Source organism: Protopterus annectens, chromosome 3.part1 (assembly GCF_019279795.1).
Source record: "Protopterus annectens isolate FY-2018-M chromosome 3.part1, PAN1.0, whole genome shotgun sequence".
In the NCBI taxonomy this organism is placed as follows: domain Eukaryota; kingdom Metazoa; phylum Chordata; order Ceratodontiformes; family Protopteridae; genus Protopterus; species Protopterus annectens.
In genome coordinates, this window is record NC_056732.1 from 24,854,456 (window position 1) to 24,871,106 (window position 16,651).

The 16,651-nt window shown below is 42.3% G+C and overlaps 1 protein-coding gene across 1 annotated transcript in view; it reads right to left on the minus strand.

Moving 5' to 3' along the window:
• Positions 1 to 16,651, minus strand: part of LAMA1 (laminin subunit alpha 1) — a 3,417,884-nt gene that overhangs the window by 860,358 nt on the left and 2,540,875 nt on the right. The window contains exons 40-41 of the mRNA XM_044066516.1: positions 13,779 to 13,929; positions 13,546 to 13,670 (exon numbers count right to left, since the gene is read on the minus strand). Of these exons, the coding sequence (XP_043922451.1) occupies positions 13,546 to 13,670; positions 13,779 to 13,929 (276 nt within the window). The remainder of the gene's footprint in view (positions 1 to 13,545; positions 13,671 to 13,778; positions 13,930 to 16,651) is intronic.

Sequence of the window (16,651 nt, forward strand, 5' to 3'; positions counted from 1 at the left end):
GATTGTGACCTTGACAAAACATGTCAAATAAAGTGGTGTCCAACCTTAGATAGCTTTTCTTAGCATCCTTCTTATAGGTGTGATCTTGTTGTAACATAGATACTACTGAATTAGTGTAGTCTTCCATGTTCATAACCACAATTTTGCCACCCTTGTCAGCCCTCATTATTCTGAGCTCCTGATTTTTACTTAAATAAATCAAAGCCTGATGTTCACCCTTAGTCAAATTCACTATCTCAGGCCTGTACCTTATTTTCCTAAAATCTGATTCACACAATAAGGTACAGGCCTGGAAATTATATCTTGCACCCACGTGTCTATTCTTAGATCTTGCCAGGCTTAGGGGAGCAGAGATAAGCACTCTCCCGAATGCCTTCACAGTGCATCAGTCGGGCAAACCCTTCAGGGATGCTGATAGGGCCTCTGGGTAAAGGGACCATGGAAGCCTTGATTACGCTGTTTGTCTCTGTCTCATGGGTGACGTCCATCAGGATTCCCCCAACCTCTGCCAGTAAAGGTCTATTGCTAGAAGAATCCTGGTAAGAACTCTGTGACTTATGAAACTAAACCACGTCTTTCTACCTGCCCTCTGATTCCAGGAATATGACCTTTAAGGCATGGAAAATTAATGCCTACTTCAGAGGAACTCTTACCCTCCTACTGACTTCTGGTCAATGTATCTTTTTACTTTAGGGTCAAAAAGTGTGTCACTTCTGTAAGGGTCACTGACAAAGGACATCTTGAAGCCTCCCGAAAAATCACAAAGATGCATCCAGGCATGTCGTCTGACTGTGAGACCTGCGCCTGCCTCCTTGGGTGATCCATTGGCTGTGTTAGAGATGACATGCATACCTACATTAGAAGCTGACCGTAGAGTTGAAAGGTGTGAGTCCACAGTCCTTTAGACATTGCAGGCAAAACTCCAGAAAGAGACTTGGAAATTTCTTTACTCAAGTCCCATTGATGACACAAGCAAGATAATTCACTGACCTAAGTGCAAAGGTCTCCGAGTATGCCCATTTCACAAATCTGTCCCTGTTAGGGGCATGAACAGAGGAACCCTCCTCAGACAACTCCTTTTTTGTGGCTGCTGCTACAAGCATGGCATCCACTGCAGGACCTTTACCCCAAAGCTTCCTGTCTTTGGAAGCTGCTAGAATTCTGTCTGGTTTCTTGGACATAGCCTCCACCATGTCAGTGTCCTTCCAATCCCATTGTGACATAATGTCAACTAATGGTTTAACAGGTAGTACCACCCAGGTTGATGTTGAGCCAGAAGCAAAGACTTCCAGAAATACAGATTTATCTGAAGAGGGATCTTCAGCGGACCATCTCCCTTCTCTGTTTCATGAGTTCAAGAGTTTTACCAAAGGTAACGTCTTCCGAGGGAGACCTGGGTGAACCCTTGATTTCATACAGATCTATATCCTTCGTGAAAGACTCTGGGGAGGAGTCTACGTGCCTTCAATTGAATGTCTATTTCTTGTGAACTGATTCTTTTGGGAAGACAGATGGTTCAAAATCAGACTGATGGTTCAAAATCAGACTGGGAGAAGATGTAGCAAGCTATTCCAGAAATCTGTGGTGCCAACTGTCCCTGTCTGATAGGATGACAGGAAGATGATGTTGCAGAATCTCAATGTGGTTTGTGTGGAACCAAACTCTGAGAAAAGTCCTCTCTTTGGGTAAACCGAAAACCCTTTCAACCACCTTAAAAGCCAAAGTTGTCACTGGAAAGATTAGTTGTGTAAGAACGTAACATAAAGATCGATGTCCTTCTCTTCTCTGTTGCAGTATCCCTGACATAACGGGGCTGCTTGCCAAGGTGACAACCTGACTTCGGCCAGTATACCAAAGTCTTTCACTATCTAAGGTGAGCAGTACGTCTAACGTGGGCCATCAGCAAATGTTGGTCATAAAGGAGACGTACATGTGCACCATCCTCAGAACTGAAGCCCCAATCAGAGAGACAGTCTAAGGGAATGAGGATCAATGCATGCAAGAAAGCCAAGAAGTGTGGGATGGCGGTAGGGTTGGAGTACTGCAGCAGAGAAGACGTTATAAGTTCTTATACAACTAATCTATGTCCTCCTATTCTTCTGTTGCAGTATTTCTGACATAAAGGAGAGTACAAAAGCTCATGAGGAAAGGGAGGAGGAAGTGGCAGATGAATTTTCTAGGAAGCCATGGAGAATGGCCCTGGCAAACCCTGGCCTGGGTCTGGAGTCCAGCTTATAGTGTTTAATGAAGGTATGGACAGATGTCTAAGTGGCAGACTCTAGTATAGAGTTGGTATCTAAGCCCCTGAGGAGGGCCCCCAAGGAAGATACTCCCCTGGTAGAGTGAGCTTTGACTGAGTCAGGAAGAACTTTACCATGGTGGGCGTAGCTAAAAGGCAACAGATCTGGATATCCAATTTAGATGGTCTATTTGGACACAGGCAATCCCACAGCCCTGGGATGGAAAGACAAAAATAATTGGTATGTTTTCCTAAAGGGTTTAGTCTTATGTAAGTAGAACCTGAGCTGTGTACATTCAGGGTGTGCAGGATCCTCTCATTATTGTTCTGGGGTGAGGGGAAGAAAGCAGGTAGGTAAATTGCCTAGTTTAGGGGTAACTCATTGATAACCTTTGGCATAAAGGAGGGATTGGACCGTAAGGAAACTCTGTCTTTGTGGAAAGACAAGAAGGGGTGGGAGCCATAAAGGCTTGTAACTCTAAGACCCCCCCTGGCAGAGGTAATGGCCATCAGGAGAACCATCTTCCAAGTGCAGTGCTTGAGTGAACTAGATGAAGCAGGTTCAAAGTGTGCTTGAGTCAATTTCTCTAGCACAGAGTTTAGGTCCCACTGTGGAGTCACAGGTCCCCTGGGAGGGTCTGATATGACGGACACCTTTGAGGAATTGTTTAGGTTCGAATCTGGAAGCTAAACGAGGAGCTAGTGGCAGATAGGCAGAGACATATGGCAAATGGGCTTGAATGGAAGAATATGCTAATCCTGCATTAAGCAATTCACACAGATAGGACAGAACCATAAGTGGATCTCCCTTCAGTGGTTCCTGGTTCCTAGACAGACACCAGATGCCGAACAGCTTCCATTTGGAAGGTAAGACTTTCCAGTAGTACATTTCCTGCCCTCCTGCAGGGCCTGAAGTACGTCCTCAGAGTAAAGGTGTCTGAATGGGATCAGGGCTCTATCAGCCACAGGGTCAGTTGAAGGTTTTCCAAACGTGGGTGGAGGAGTAAGCCCTTGTTCTGTGTTAGTAGGTCCATTCTGTGGTGTAACTTGTGGTGACTGCCCTTGGCTAGGTGGAAGAGGACTGGGAACCAATGCTGTCTTGGCCAGTAGGACGTCACCAGCAAGATTTTTGGCTTGTCCTGTTGGATTTTCAACAGGACTGTCAGAATGAGTGGAAGGGGAAGGAATGTATATAGGAATGTCCCCTTCCAGGAGATTGAAAGGGCATCCACTCCCCATGCCTGGATGGTACTCTCTGGCACAAAACTTGTTCATAGAGGAGGCAAACAGGTCTATCTCTGGGATAACCCACTGGTGCACAATGTCTAGAAACACATCCCTATGAAGCATCCACTTATGGGCTTGTGTTCTGGATCTTCTTAGGGTGTCTGCCACAGTATTCTGGGTGGAGGGGATGTACACCACATGGAGGGATACATCGAGGAGATGAGCTAGACCCCAGACCTGCATGGCTAGTCTGCACAGGAGATAGGCTCTGGTACCTCCCTGTTTGTTTATGTACCACAAGACTGTCATACTGTCTGTGTGTACACATAATCTCCCTGGTTTCATAAGTGACTTGAAGGTTTGGAGGGTGAAAATTAATGCCGTCAATTCTCTCACATTTATGTGGTCCTTCCTTTGGAAGGGAGACCACTCTGAGTCATGTGGAGGTCTAATGCTGCACTCCAACCCATGTCCGACGCATCTGTGAATAGGGCCAGAGTTGGCGGCAGAGAGTGCATGGGGAGATCTGGATTTAGAGACAGTTGTGAAATCCACCACTGCAGCTCCTTCTTGAGACATGGGAGTAGGAGAATTAGGTTCATAGGTTCATACTAGGCTATCTGCCCTAGGGCATTTACAAGCCTAGCCAGAGTGTGTTTGGCTTTCGCCACCCATTTTAAAATTAATTTTGCTATGCCCTTTTTCGAGGTTAGTATACTGTGCCTCTGTCTAACAGTGACACAGAAGTGATACCCGGAGTAAACCTACGATCTCCCATCCACTCATCAATATTCCTCTTGAAGAGAGTCAATGAGGGACTCTGCCTATCCTGGACTGGGATTTTATTCCAGAGTGAAGGGAGTCTCTGGGTTAGGAATCTGTCCCTCCAGCATGTCCTATTTATTTCAGTGCTGAGGTTCAAGTCTCTCGAGCGCGTAGCTCGATGGGATTTGGATTTTCTGAGGTGCAGCATGTCCATTAATTCCGGGTTGGACATGGCTTTATATGTCAGGCACAGATCGCCTCTGAGCAGGCGGTATGCCACTGAGTAGAGCTGGAGTTTCTTTAACCGGGCAGCATATGGCATCTGTTTGAGCCCTTTGATCCTCTTGGTGAGGTACTTTTGGGGTCTTTCCAGTTGCTGCAGGTGTCTGGTAAGGTACATCCCAAAAGGGGCATTGTACTCAATTATGGGCCTGATGACCTCCCCTGATCTAGATGTGAATCCCTTCATGATTAGGTGGGCTATATAAAATGTTTTTCTAACCACTTTGGCCACGTGGTTGTCGAATGAGAGATTGCTATCAACTTGGGTCCCCAGGTCCCTAATTACTTCTTCCGTACTTAATGGATTACCATCTATGTGGTAATTTGTGGGCACTTTGTTTTTGCCAAAGGGGATGACTATACACTTTTTGGCGTTTAGCTTGAGGCCATGGCTCTGGCACCAGTTGTCTGTTTCTATGAGGCCCTTTTGTAGGATGCTTGTGTCGGCTGGAGAGTCGATTATGGCGCCCAGTTTGCAGTCATCTGCGAACTTGGTCAGCCACAGTCCTTCCGTGTTGGCCTGTACCTCCGAGAAATATATACCGAACAAGAGAGGTCCCAGGACTGAGCCTTGTGGGACACCACTTGTAACTGGTTTGGTGTCTGACATGGCTCCAGCTATTCTAACCATGTGGGTTCTGTCCTTGAGCCAGTTTGCAACCCATCTAGTGACATAGGGGTTTATATTTAAGCTGGTGAGCTTATCTATAATGCCCAAGTGGGGTAATGTATCGAAGGCTTTTGCGAGGTCCAGGTAGGCTGTGTGGACCATGCAGGTCTAGGTGTTCTACAGGGTGAACATGTTGACACCATACTGATTTGAGGAACCATTGGAGTTTCCTCATGTGACTCCATGCTAGAGGAAGCACTGAGATGGTAGATGCCATTAGCGTCAAGATTCTGAGGAATAGCCTGGCAGATATCTGATTTAGGTAGAGTGCCTCTACAAAGATTAGTGAGATCTCCTGGGCCTTGGATGGTGGGACATACACTATCATGCTCAGGGTTTAGAATCTGCAGCCCAGAAATATGAGATCTTGGGCTGGGTCAGGGATGATTTATTGAAGATGATAGTAAATCCCAGGCTTTGAAGAATGGTGACTGCCATTTGGAGGGACTTGTTCAATTCTGCTTGAGAAGTGGCTTGGATTTACTCAAAATCCTAATGTTATTTGAATTTCCTGCACCCTTTGTTCATCTCCTAAAGAATATATACACAAATAATTTAGCGTATGTCAAGTTAGATCATTTTACCTCTGAATCTATACATATAACAAAAGGCACCAAACAAGGATGTCCCATGTCACTGATTCTCTTTGCTCTGGCTATTGAAATATTGGCAGATTCAATTCGTAACAATATAAAAATCAAAGGAATAGATGTTTATGAACCATACAATTCTAAAGTAATGCTATTTGCTGCAGACATATTACTAACATTAATACAAATGATACATTAGAAGAATTAGACATATTAATTGACAAATTTTACATGACTTCAGCATTCCATTTCAATAAATCAAAATCAAATTTTTTATTTTTAAATAAAAAAAAGCTGCAGACTAAGGGGGATCACATCATAGGGAAACAAGAATCTACCTTAAAATATCTAGGAATTGAGTAATGCAATGATAATAATGAATTAGTCTAAAAAAAACTACAATAATACCATCGATACAATTAAAATCTCTGTGGAAAAATGGAACAAAATAATATTAACATTTGAAGATAGACTACAGTTAATAAAAATGGTTTTACTGCCAAAGATCCTATATATAGCCTTGGCAATACAACTGTTACCAGAAAGTAATATACTTAAAGAAATAAATCCATGCATAGTAAAATTTTTATGGTTTCCCAAAAGAAACAGAATAGCTTTAATACATCATATCAGACCATGTAAACAGGGAGGATTAAACTCTCTTGATATAGAAACATATATAAAAGCATCAATATCTAAAATAATCTCACATTGGATAAATCCAAATTACTCTGCAAATTGGAAAGAATTACTAACGTTAATATCAATAAATAAATTTGATTTACAAAAAAAATTTAAATAACAGACAAAAACAATTTGCCATGGCACATGTTATGTATTAGTATGCAATATAACCTAACTAAGCCCACTAGAACTCGTATGATTAATTATTACAAAGACATGCATCTGGAGCATTTCTCCCCGGGCCTCCGCTGAAAATTGGCTTTGTTCCAAGTCGGACTTTCCCGGTAAACAAATAATAAATAAATAAATAAATAAATTACATTGACTCATTTAGGAAAATTATTAATGCAAATATAGATTTAAAAATCTGGTTTGATCTTTTAACACCATTTATAGCCACAAAGAACTTTCCACATAAAATATATAGAGAAATTATTAATTCCTATGAACAGAAAGGATTTGTTTGTTGGCTCCAATGTATCAAAGAACTAAAAGTTTTAGATATGCAAGTAATAAAAACATACAAAATTGCACAACAGGACTGGCTAACGTTACAGAGTATTCTGTCATATTCGCAAGATTTAAGTAGAATAATTAAAAATTAATTTAAAGAAATACCTAAATTTACGAAATACATATATGAAATCATATATAATGACTTTGACATAGAAAACAGTATTTCAAAATTTTACAAAATATTGATAAACTATAAAGCAACACCCATAACCTCATACTGGGACTAAAGGACACTCGATACAGTTAACTTGAAGATATTAAAACAAATATCTTATTATCGATAAAATATACATCCTTTACACAATACCGGAAAGTTTTTAATTGGAAATGCTTGCACAGAGCATTCTTAACCCCAAACAGAATCAGTAAAATTAGTTGTTTCATAAAAGGAATATGTTGGAGATGTGAGCAAGTACACAATGCAGATTGGAACCACATTTTCTTTGACTGTGTTAAACTTAAGCCATTTTGGAATGGTATTAATAACGTTCTACAAGCTTAATTTATTGAATCATTTTATTTAACTAAAGCTCTTGTATTATTAAATGTGAACAAAGGTCCTCATTTGAATAGGTCAAACATGTACCTAGTATGGAATATACCTGCAATTTCAAGGAAGTGTATAACAAGAAGATGGAATGCACACACAATACCAACTTTGGATGGCTTCTACAGCCTAATGTATACAATGGCATTATTGAAAATTAAAATTAAAGAACTAAGAATTTACCCAAAGCCATTTATCAACAAGCCTTGGGGAAAAGTCTTATTGATTGACACTATACAATACTTGATCAGACACTCTGATAATGGACTGGACATACTTATAAAGTAACTGTATACATTAAGATCTGTTATAGTGTCAGGCTAATGTAAATAGTATACATAGTTATTTAAGATGTTATGTATAAATACTATGGAATTCATTCAAATGTATATGAAAAATAAAAACATTTTTGAGAAAAAAAGAAGTGGCTTGGATTAAGAGGTCATCCAGCTATGGGTAAATTAAGATCCCTTGGAGCCTGCAAAAGGCTACTACTGGGGCTAGACATTTTGTGAAGACTCCTGAAGCTGTGGAGATTCCAAAAGACAAAGCCGAGGACTGACAGTGCGAGGATCCCACAGAAAATCATAGGAATCTCCTGTATCTGGTGTGGATAAGAAAATGGAGGTAGGTATCCTTGATATCTACGGAAGCAAGGAATGCCAGAGGAAGGATAAGAGGAAACAGTGTTTGTAAAGTTAACATTTTGAAAGAGGGGACTAAGAGGAAGTTGTTGAGGTAAGAGAGGTCTAGAATTGGTCTCTATGGTGCTTCCTTTCTGGGAACTAGGAAAAGGCGGGAGTAAAAGGCTCTTCCCTCTTCCCCTTGGGGAACAGGCTCTATAGTGCCCTGTTGTAAGAGTTCTTGTAGGACTGAGGGAAAAGGGGGGCCTGATCTTTTGTGGTAGGGGAATTCCACTGAAGGTTGGCACCTTGTGCCAAACCATGAAGTATCCCCTCTTGATGATGCTTAGCACTCAAGAGTCCTGAGTGATGTGTTCTCAGGAAGGGAGGGAAAGGGAAAGGCACTGGGAAAGGGGGATTGGTTACTGCAAGAATCATGAAGAGAAGCCCGTCCAATCAGGAAAGGGCTGCTTGGTTATATGGCAAGCAGAGAATAAGGAAGAAGAAAACTGATGGGTCTTCTTAGGCCTTTTTTGATGTCTAGACTGTGGGGCTCTGGATTTCCTGCATAAGAAAGTTTGCTTTGCAGGGTAATTTCTATGAAATTTAGGCACAGGGGATACCAGGATGTGTTTAAAGTCATTAAGTTCTTTGCTTTTTTTCCTGCAGAGATTTAAAGAGCTCTGCTGAAGGTTTCCCAAAAAGGGAGGTATTGTTCAAGAGGGCATCCACCAGTTTTGCCTTGATGTCCTCAGGTAGAGGCTGAAGCCTACACCAGGCAAATCTTCTAAGGGCAGAAGAGGAAGTGGCAGCTCTAGAGGAGGTTTCTACTGCATCACAGGTGCACTTGATACAATGTCTGGCTACCTGAGAAGAGGTGGCAAGGAGGGAGGATGCCAGGGCCTTATTTTCAGAATCAGGCATGTCTGACATCAGTTTGGAAATTTGTGAAAGGAGTTCCAACTTGTACTTTGTCATGTGTGTCCGACAGTTTAATGCTCTGAAGGGCAGGGTAGCTGAGGTATAGATTTTCTTCCACAGGGTCTCCAACTGTCTGCTATCCTTATCTGAGGGCAGCAGGGAGAAGAAGGAAGTATCTTGGAGGCCTTATCAGAGGCAACAGGAATTACAGAAGGATCTGCAACAGGGGCCTTGAAGAGAAATTGGCAGTCTTTGGGTACTTTGTAGTATCTGTCTGGCTCTTTTTGAGCTGGAGGCTGGGAGTCTGGGTGTGTGAAAGTGGAAGCAAAAGCAAACAAATTGTGGAAGAATGGCTGAAGGACTAGTGGTTTCTACCTGAAGGAGGTCACAGTAACAATTTTGGACCTCAGACAGCTCTGTAGTATCCCATTTGAAGTGGTCACACATTTTAGAAATAGTCTAACCCAAAGGAAATCTCCTCCATGCGGGAATCTGTCCCACTGGAATCCTCTTCAGGAGAGGTGGCATAATTCAATGGGGAAGGGATTTGGGAGGAATAGTCCAAATCCTCATCCTTCTCTTCGGAAGAGGAATCTTCATTACTGGTAGGATGGGGCCTAGGTGTCTGCAGATGGAAAGCAGGCCAGGCCAGAGGAGAAGCAGGACGACATGACAAAGGTCTAAGTGCCATAAAGGCCTTAAAGAGCCCTTGTGAGAAGTTCAGCTATTCCTTCTGTGGATCGGAGGGTGGAGAAACATGCTTGTTTTTATATTTTTTCTTTGCAGGCATATCTATGCAGTGCAAAGAAGGATGGCCAGACATAGGCCTACATTTAACAATACCTGAGGCAACATCCTCCCTAACGACTATCTGGGCTACTCCCCTAGCGCCCTCTGACACAACAAGCCTCGGTTCCCCCTGGACATTGGAGACCGACATCCGAGAAGGCTCTCTGGACGTGGAAACATCTGGAGCCAAGATGGCCTGTGAAGCGGGCTTGGCCTGTCAGTCCGGATCCCGGTCGGTGCACGTCTCCGAGCTCTCATGTGCTTCGGGAGACACATTTGACTCAAGAGGTGCAGCTTCAGTTTCAGGCCTATGTTTTTTAGCCTTACATTTTCTAGGCTCAGTCGTCAGGTCTGGATGGGACTCCATCACACTCTTTGCTAGAACATTGGGGCATTGGTTTACTAGGTAGAACGCAAGGGAGGATAACTGACTTTGGAGCGTCTTCGGTATAAAGGATTGGCAAATGGAACAGAGTTTGTGGTCATGCTGAGGGCCGATTCAAAAAAGGCACTGCGGATGACTATCTTTATGTGGAACCTCTCATCCACAGTCACACTTCCCTTTTCTACATGACATAATGTAAAGAAAAAGGTAGCAAAAGTACAAAAAAAGTTTCCTCAATGGGGTACTCATCTTAGAAAATCGCGATTTCGACAGCAGAGTGACATCTGGGACTGGCGAGCCGACTGCCAGCAAAGAAGTTCTGAGTGTGTTGTGCTCGTACATCTCTTTTATGGCTGATGTCTGCTGATGGCCCACGTCAGACGTACTGTGCACCTTAGGTAGTAAAAGACTTTGGTATACTGGCCGATGTCAGGTCGTCGCCTTGGCAGGCCACTCCCTTATGTCAGGCATACTGCAAAATAAGAATAGAAGGACATCTAAGGATCTCTCTGGATCCGAAGAAGAGAAACTTCAACTCCCAGCATGCTCGCCCCTGAGCTGCATAGTGCCGAGGCTGCCAATGGAAGAGATAGTTCCAAAAATCTCAGGAGTCAAACCCTCCCTGGAGGTCAGTAGAGACTCTACAGCTCTGAGTCCCATTCTGATCTGAGGACACTGGAGATGAAAATAGGATAGGGAAACTGTTGGCATCGAAGATGAAGGAACTGACGGCGCCAAAAGGAGGCACTTCAGGATGGGTCAGGACCAAAACTGTCACAGACAAAATATATACTGCGACAGGTGAAAGAAGTGTATGGGCATGGTGGCCAATGGTTGGTACATTCCTTCAGTACAGTACTGACAAACCCTAAGCTGGATCTGCATCCTCAACAACTTTCTCATCATCCTGTCAATATTGTACTCTGTCAAGCTCCAAGTTGATAGGACAGATAAAGCCACTGAGGAAGACCTGGAATATCTTTCTCTTGCAAAAATCAGAGTGTAACCTTGGCTTCACTGGTTCTGGTGAAAATAAGGGCTGAGGGCAGGATGGGACTGAGATGCTGTTGTTCTGATCTCCTACTTAGTTTAGGTAAGGGTTCGACTGGTGCTGAAGGGTCCAAAGAGCAGTTAGTTATAGAAAGTGTGTCCTTTTCCATCCCTTTATGCTTATTTTTTAATTTCTCCTTATCTTTGTCTGAGGCCTTATCAGAAGACCTAGCCCTGTCTTGCTTCTTATCAGGGAAGGCTGAAGAGGAAGGCAAGAAATAGTGGTCCCTGTCTGTGGAGGGAGGAGACCCCTCAGCACCAATTTGTCAATGGGGAGCTTATAAGGCTCTAGGTCTGAAAGAAGAGCACTAAGAATATTCTGTGTCCAAATGAGCAGCACCCAGGCAATACACACATAATGCATGAGGGTCCTGATGGGGAATTTCTGTCTGCATTTAGAGTATTTTATGAATGCTTGAGAAGCCATGCTGATAATAAAACTGCACTGAAGAAAAACACAGCAAACACTATAAAATACTAAGACAACAGTATTCATAAAATCCTAATTCACTATGAACCCTAGTAAGTACTAACAAACTTTATCTTAAGTTTGCCTCCAAGAAAAAAATGTTAACTTTTAAAGACATACTATCAAATACGAAACACTATCTAAATTCTACGTCTAAGAAAAAAAACTCTTAAATTCAACATACTAGACTAAAGGGAAATAAGCCTCCTGGTAAAGTAGGAGTAGGGTAGAAAAGGTAAAAGGGTAAATTGGGTTTCTATTTGAAGATATTCTAAACTTTTCAAGAATCAAAAGGATATGAGAGCCCTCCAGAACACATTTAGAGTCTTCAGGTAGTAAACAAGATCTGAGGTATTGGATTTGAGTTTGGGTAATTATGTTTAGGGGAGGAGTCAGATCCCTGGAACCATGGAAACTTCAAATTTGGTGCCAAGGTAAGATCCAATGGATTATGACATCCCATATGCTGAACTGGATGAAAACAGACAACAATGGATCCACAGCCTGATTTGCTACGTCCATTTGAAACCAATTTATGTGGGTTAAATAATTTAATGTCCTCAGGGCAAATGTGCCCGAGGTATAGGTTCACTTTCCTACCCTGTCTATCCCCCTGGAATTCTTATTAAAGGGATGGACAGCTTCTCTGGTTGATCACCAGGAAGCCAGTCAATGACAAGCTTGGATCTTCTTTGTATTAGTGAGGAGGGTCTAAACTCCTTACAGATTGAACATGTTAAACTGTTCCTGGCCTAGACACACAACACAGATGTCATGGGCATCTTGTGGGAGAAGTTTGTACCCATATTTAGTACAACATTTTGAAGGTTTTATCCATCATAAACTAACTAGCACAACTGCTGTTAGCAACTACAAAATACATAGCCAGAAAAAACATCTTCCATTGAATATCTACTTACCAACATACACACACACACACACACACACATATATATATATATATATATATATATATATACATACACACATAGATCTACAAATCTAAAGATTTGTATCTATCTATCTATCTATCTGTCTTATCTAGATATAGCTCTATCCATATATAAATCAACCTCCCTTTTTTTTAAATAGAACTAGCTAAGCAAAAAGCACTCTGTGGCCAAGGAAATGGCAGCAAAATAAGTAGAGAATGATAAATAACACTAAAGTAAAACAGTAACGTACTACTGATAAATCTTATGAAGACACCAAATTGAGCACATAACTCCAAAAAATGAAGTATTTTAAATATAGCACTTAGCTGTGACAACAGACAAGATCCTTTTGGAATGAAGATAAAAGTGATCTGAAAGGGAAATTCATAAGGGATCATGGGTAAAGAAAGGGAAATTCATAAGGAATCATGGGTAATGAAAGGGAAATTCATAAGGGATCATGGGTAATGAAAGGGAAATTCATAAGGGATCATGGGTAAGTTTGGTTTGCAGGGCTAGTGACACTACAGCACTGGCAAACAGCAGTATCGGATCCAAGGAGCAACTCGATACCCAAACTTTAGATCGGATGGACTGATGAAGCAGAAGACAAACAATGCTGAAGGAACAACATCTAACTTTACTGTTTAGTGGAACCTGGTAGCCTTAAGCAGGACACACACACATTTTTGGGTTTTGGGGAGAGATTAAAAAACACAGCTCAGCTTTAATGGCTCGACCTGTGACATTTGTGAGGTTAAGGTTACCAGCTTCATACCAAGACCATATTCTTATTATTCAATCACTTCTTTGTTAATCGCATAACAAAACAGTAGCAAAGTGTAAACAGTACCTTCCAAAGCAACCACCGCATTTGCCTTCCCTTTCCATGTAGTTCCACAATCCAATTGATTTTCCATTTAGAGATGCCTCACCCATGCAGCCTTTAAAGTGTGTGACCTTTACTGCTGCTGATTTCTGCAACAAAAGAAATGGGAATGCACACAAAGCCATGAAAGGAAAATACTTTACTTAGGATGAGACTTAAAGAAATTAAATCTTAAATCCTTAGGCATGAAATCTCACCCTGATCTGACCACCAATACCCCCAACAAACATCACTGTTGATTCATCGACTGTGAGGACAGTTGCCGTGCCAGGTGAAACTGCAGTTTTAACTGCTGGTCTCTCAGAAGAATCAAGTTCTTGTACGCTGAGTGAGCCTCTTTTAGCAAACCTGACATTAAAAGAGAAGTGAGGCAGATTAGAAGGGTAAAATCAACTTTAATTACAAGCATACAGTAAGGCTTAACATGTGGCCTGCTAAACTCAGGTTATGTTTTAAATAGCACTGTTAAAAAAACAACTTAAAATAAGTTATTTTAGCACCTCTCAATAAATAAAATTTACTGGTATATAAATGCAAAACTACAAAAAAATAACAATTACTCTGACTGAAACTGTCACAGTATTAGTTAATACAATAGCCTAAACTATTTTTTCAACCCTTTGCAAAAATCTTAGAAATTCCTTTTTTAAATTGGGCTGTTTTCACAAAATATGGTTTTCCAAATCACCAAATCTAGTCTTAAAATCTGGTTTCCACCGTGGAGCTGCCAAAGCACGTTCAGCCAGTGGAAAGTACAGTTGTGTACACTTACCATAAATGTAGATGTTCGAGTGTATTCACTGTTGCAGTCATTACATTTGGGTTATCTGCTTTGCAGTAGTGCTCAGTCGACCTGATTAACAAAGTCTTGGGTCCTGCGTCAGTTGCCGTCCCTTCTTCCATGACGTCAGGTCGTCAGGGATATAAAACATGCAGCCGACAACATTACATCAGTTTTTATTGCCCCTGATGTCAGGTGCCCCCTAATGGGAAGCAATTAAAACTATAAATACAAGGATATACCTCCAACAGAACAGCAAACACACCAAAAAGCTTTTAGAGCATAGTAAGTGAGAGTAGAGGTACAGCCAAAGGAAGAAAAGAGGGCTGGGGGGAGGGTAACCAGGACTGCAACAGTGAATACACTCGAACATTTACATTTATGGTAAGTGTACACAAATGTACTATGTTCTTCATGTTTCACTGTTGCAGTACTTACATTTGGGTAGATTCCCAAAGCTAAGATTGGGAGGAGGAATTTAAATAGAATTAGGACTAGCTATAAGGCCCTGTAAGACTGCAGTGGCAAAACCAGCCCTGGATTTAGAGAAAGTTGGCAAATGGTAGTGCTTGGTGAAAGTATGTACAGAACTCCAGGTATCAGCTTCTAAGATGTCCCTAGTAGGGACTCCCCTGAGAAAGGCTGCAGAGGTGGATGCAGCCCTGGTTGAATGGGAGCTGATGCCCTGTGGGATAGGTTTTCCATGGTGCTTATAGCAGAAATGAATGCAGTGGCCTATCCATTTTGAAATGGTTTGTGTTGAAATAGCTTTCCCCTCTGTCCCTGCAGCAAATGCAACCAGTAGTTGTTCAGATTTCCTTTGAGGTTTAGTCCTGTCCAAGTAGAATCTAAGCTGTCTGTGCACATCTAGACAGTCCCCCTTTGTTCTGTGGGTTAGGAAAAAAGGTAGGCAAATGAATGGACTGATTAAGAGCCACACTGGATACCACCTTGGGCATAAAGGAGGGACTGGTTCTGAGGGACACCCTGTCCGCATGAAAGATGATGAAAGGTTCCACTACCATAAGGGCCTGTAATTCAGATATCCTTCTTGCTGAAGTGATTGCTAAAAGGAATGCTGTTTTCCAGGAAAGAAACTTTAAATCTGCAGTAGCAGCTGGCTCGAAGGGAGGAAGAGTGAGTTTCTCCAAGACAAAGTTAAGATCCCAGGCTGGAGTTGGAGCTCTCCTGGGTGGCCTTAGATTTTTGGCCCCTCTGAGGAACTGCTTGAGCAGGGGGTGAAAGAAGAGAGGATGCTCTGTGCTATAATGAGCTGAAATGGCTGAGGCATGAATTTTGATGGAGGAAAAAGACAAGCCCTTATGAAGCATCTCAGTTAGGTATTGTAGAATCTGAGGTAAATTGGGCACTTCTGCGTTCATTCCTTGAGACTGGTTCCAAGCACATAATCTTTTCCATTTTGCGGCATAAGATTTTCTAGTACTAGGCCTCCTGGCCTCTAAAATGATATCCATCACTGATTTGCAGAGGGATGGTAAAGGAGAGATTAGGTAATTAGCCAGGCTGCTAGGTTCAGGGTTTGCAGCTGAGGGTGCAGAATCATGTTCTCTTGCTGAGACAACAGGGAAGGAGTCTGAGGCAGGTGCCATGGAGCCAAGTGTGACACACTGTGCAAGAGTGGGTACCAGTGTTGGTGAGGCCAGTCTGGTGCAATTAAAATAGTCCTTGGCTTGTCCTGTTTGATCTTTAGTAGTACCTTGGAGAGCAGAGGAAGAGGAGGAAAGGCATAAACTGATAGGTTTTTCCAGCTGAAGGATAGAGCATCCACTTTCCAAGCTTGCTTGTGGGGAATCCTTGGACAAAATGTGTCTAGTTGATGGTTCTGGGGGGAGGCAAACAGGTCTATATCTGGACTCCCCCATTTGCGTGTCAACATGTTGAAAATCCTTGGTTCCAGTTTCCATTCGTGTGGGTCCATGAGGTTTCTGCTTAGTCCATCTGCCAGTGTATTTAGTTTTCCTGGCAGGAATTGTGCTTGCAGATTCACTTGGTAGCTCAAGGCTGTGTTCCACAATGCCATGGCTAGTCTGCAGAGGGGGTAAGAATGTGTACCCCCTGCTTGTTTATGTACCACATGAAAGTGGTGTTGTCTGTCTTTACCATTAGTTGTCCTGGAAGAATGTGGTCCTCAAAGGCTGTCAGGGCATTCTGTACAGCTAACATTTCCTTTTGATTTATGTGCAGGTGCATTTGATTTGGGTTCCATTTGCCCTGAATGCACTTCCCTGCTTGGTGAGCCCCCCATGCATAGTCTGATGTGTCTGTTAA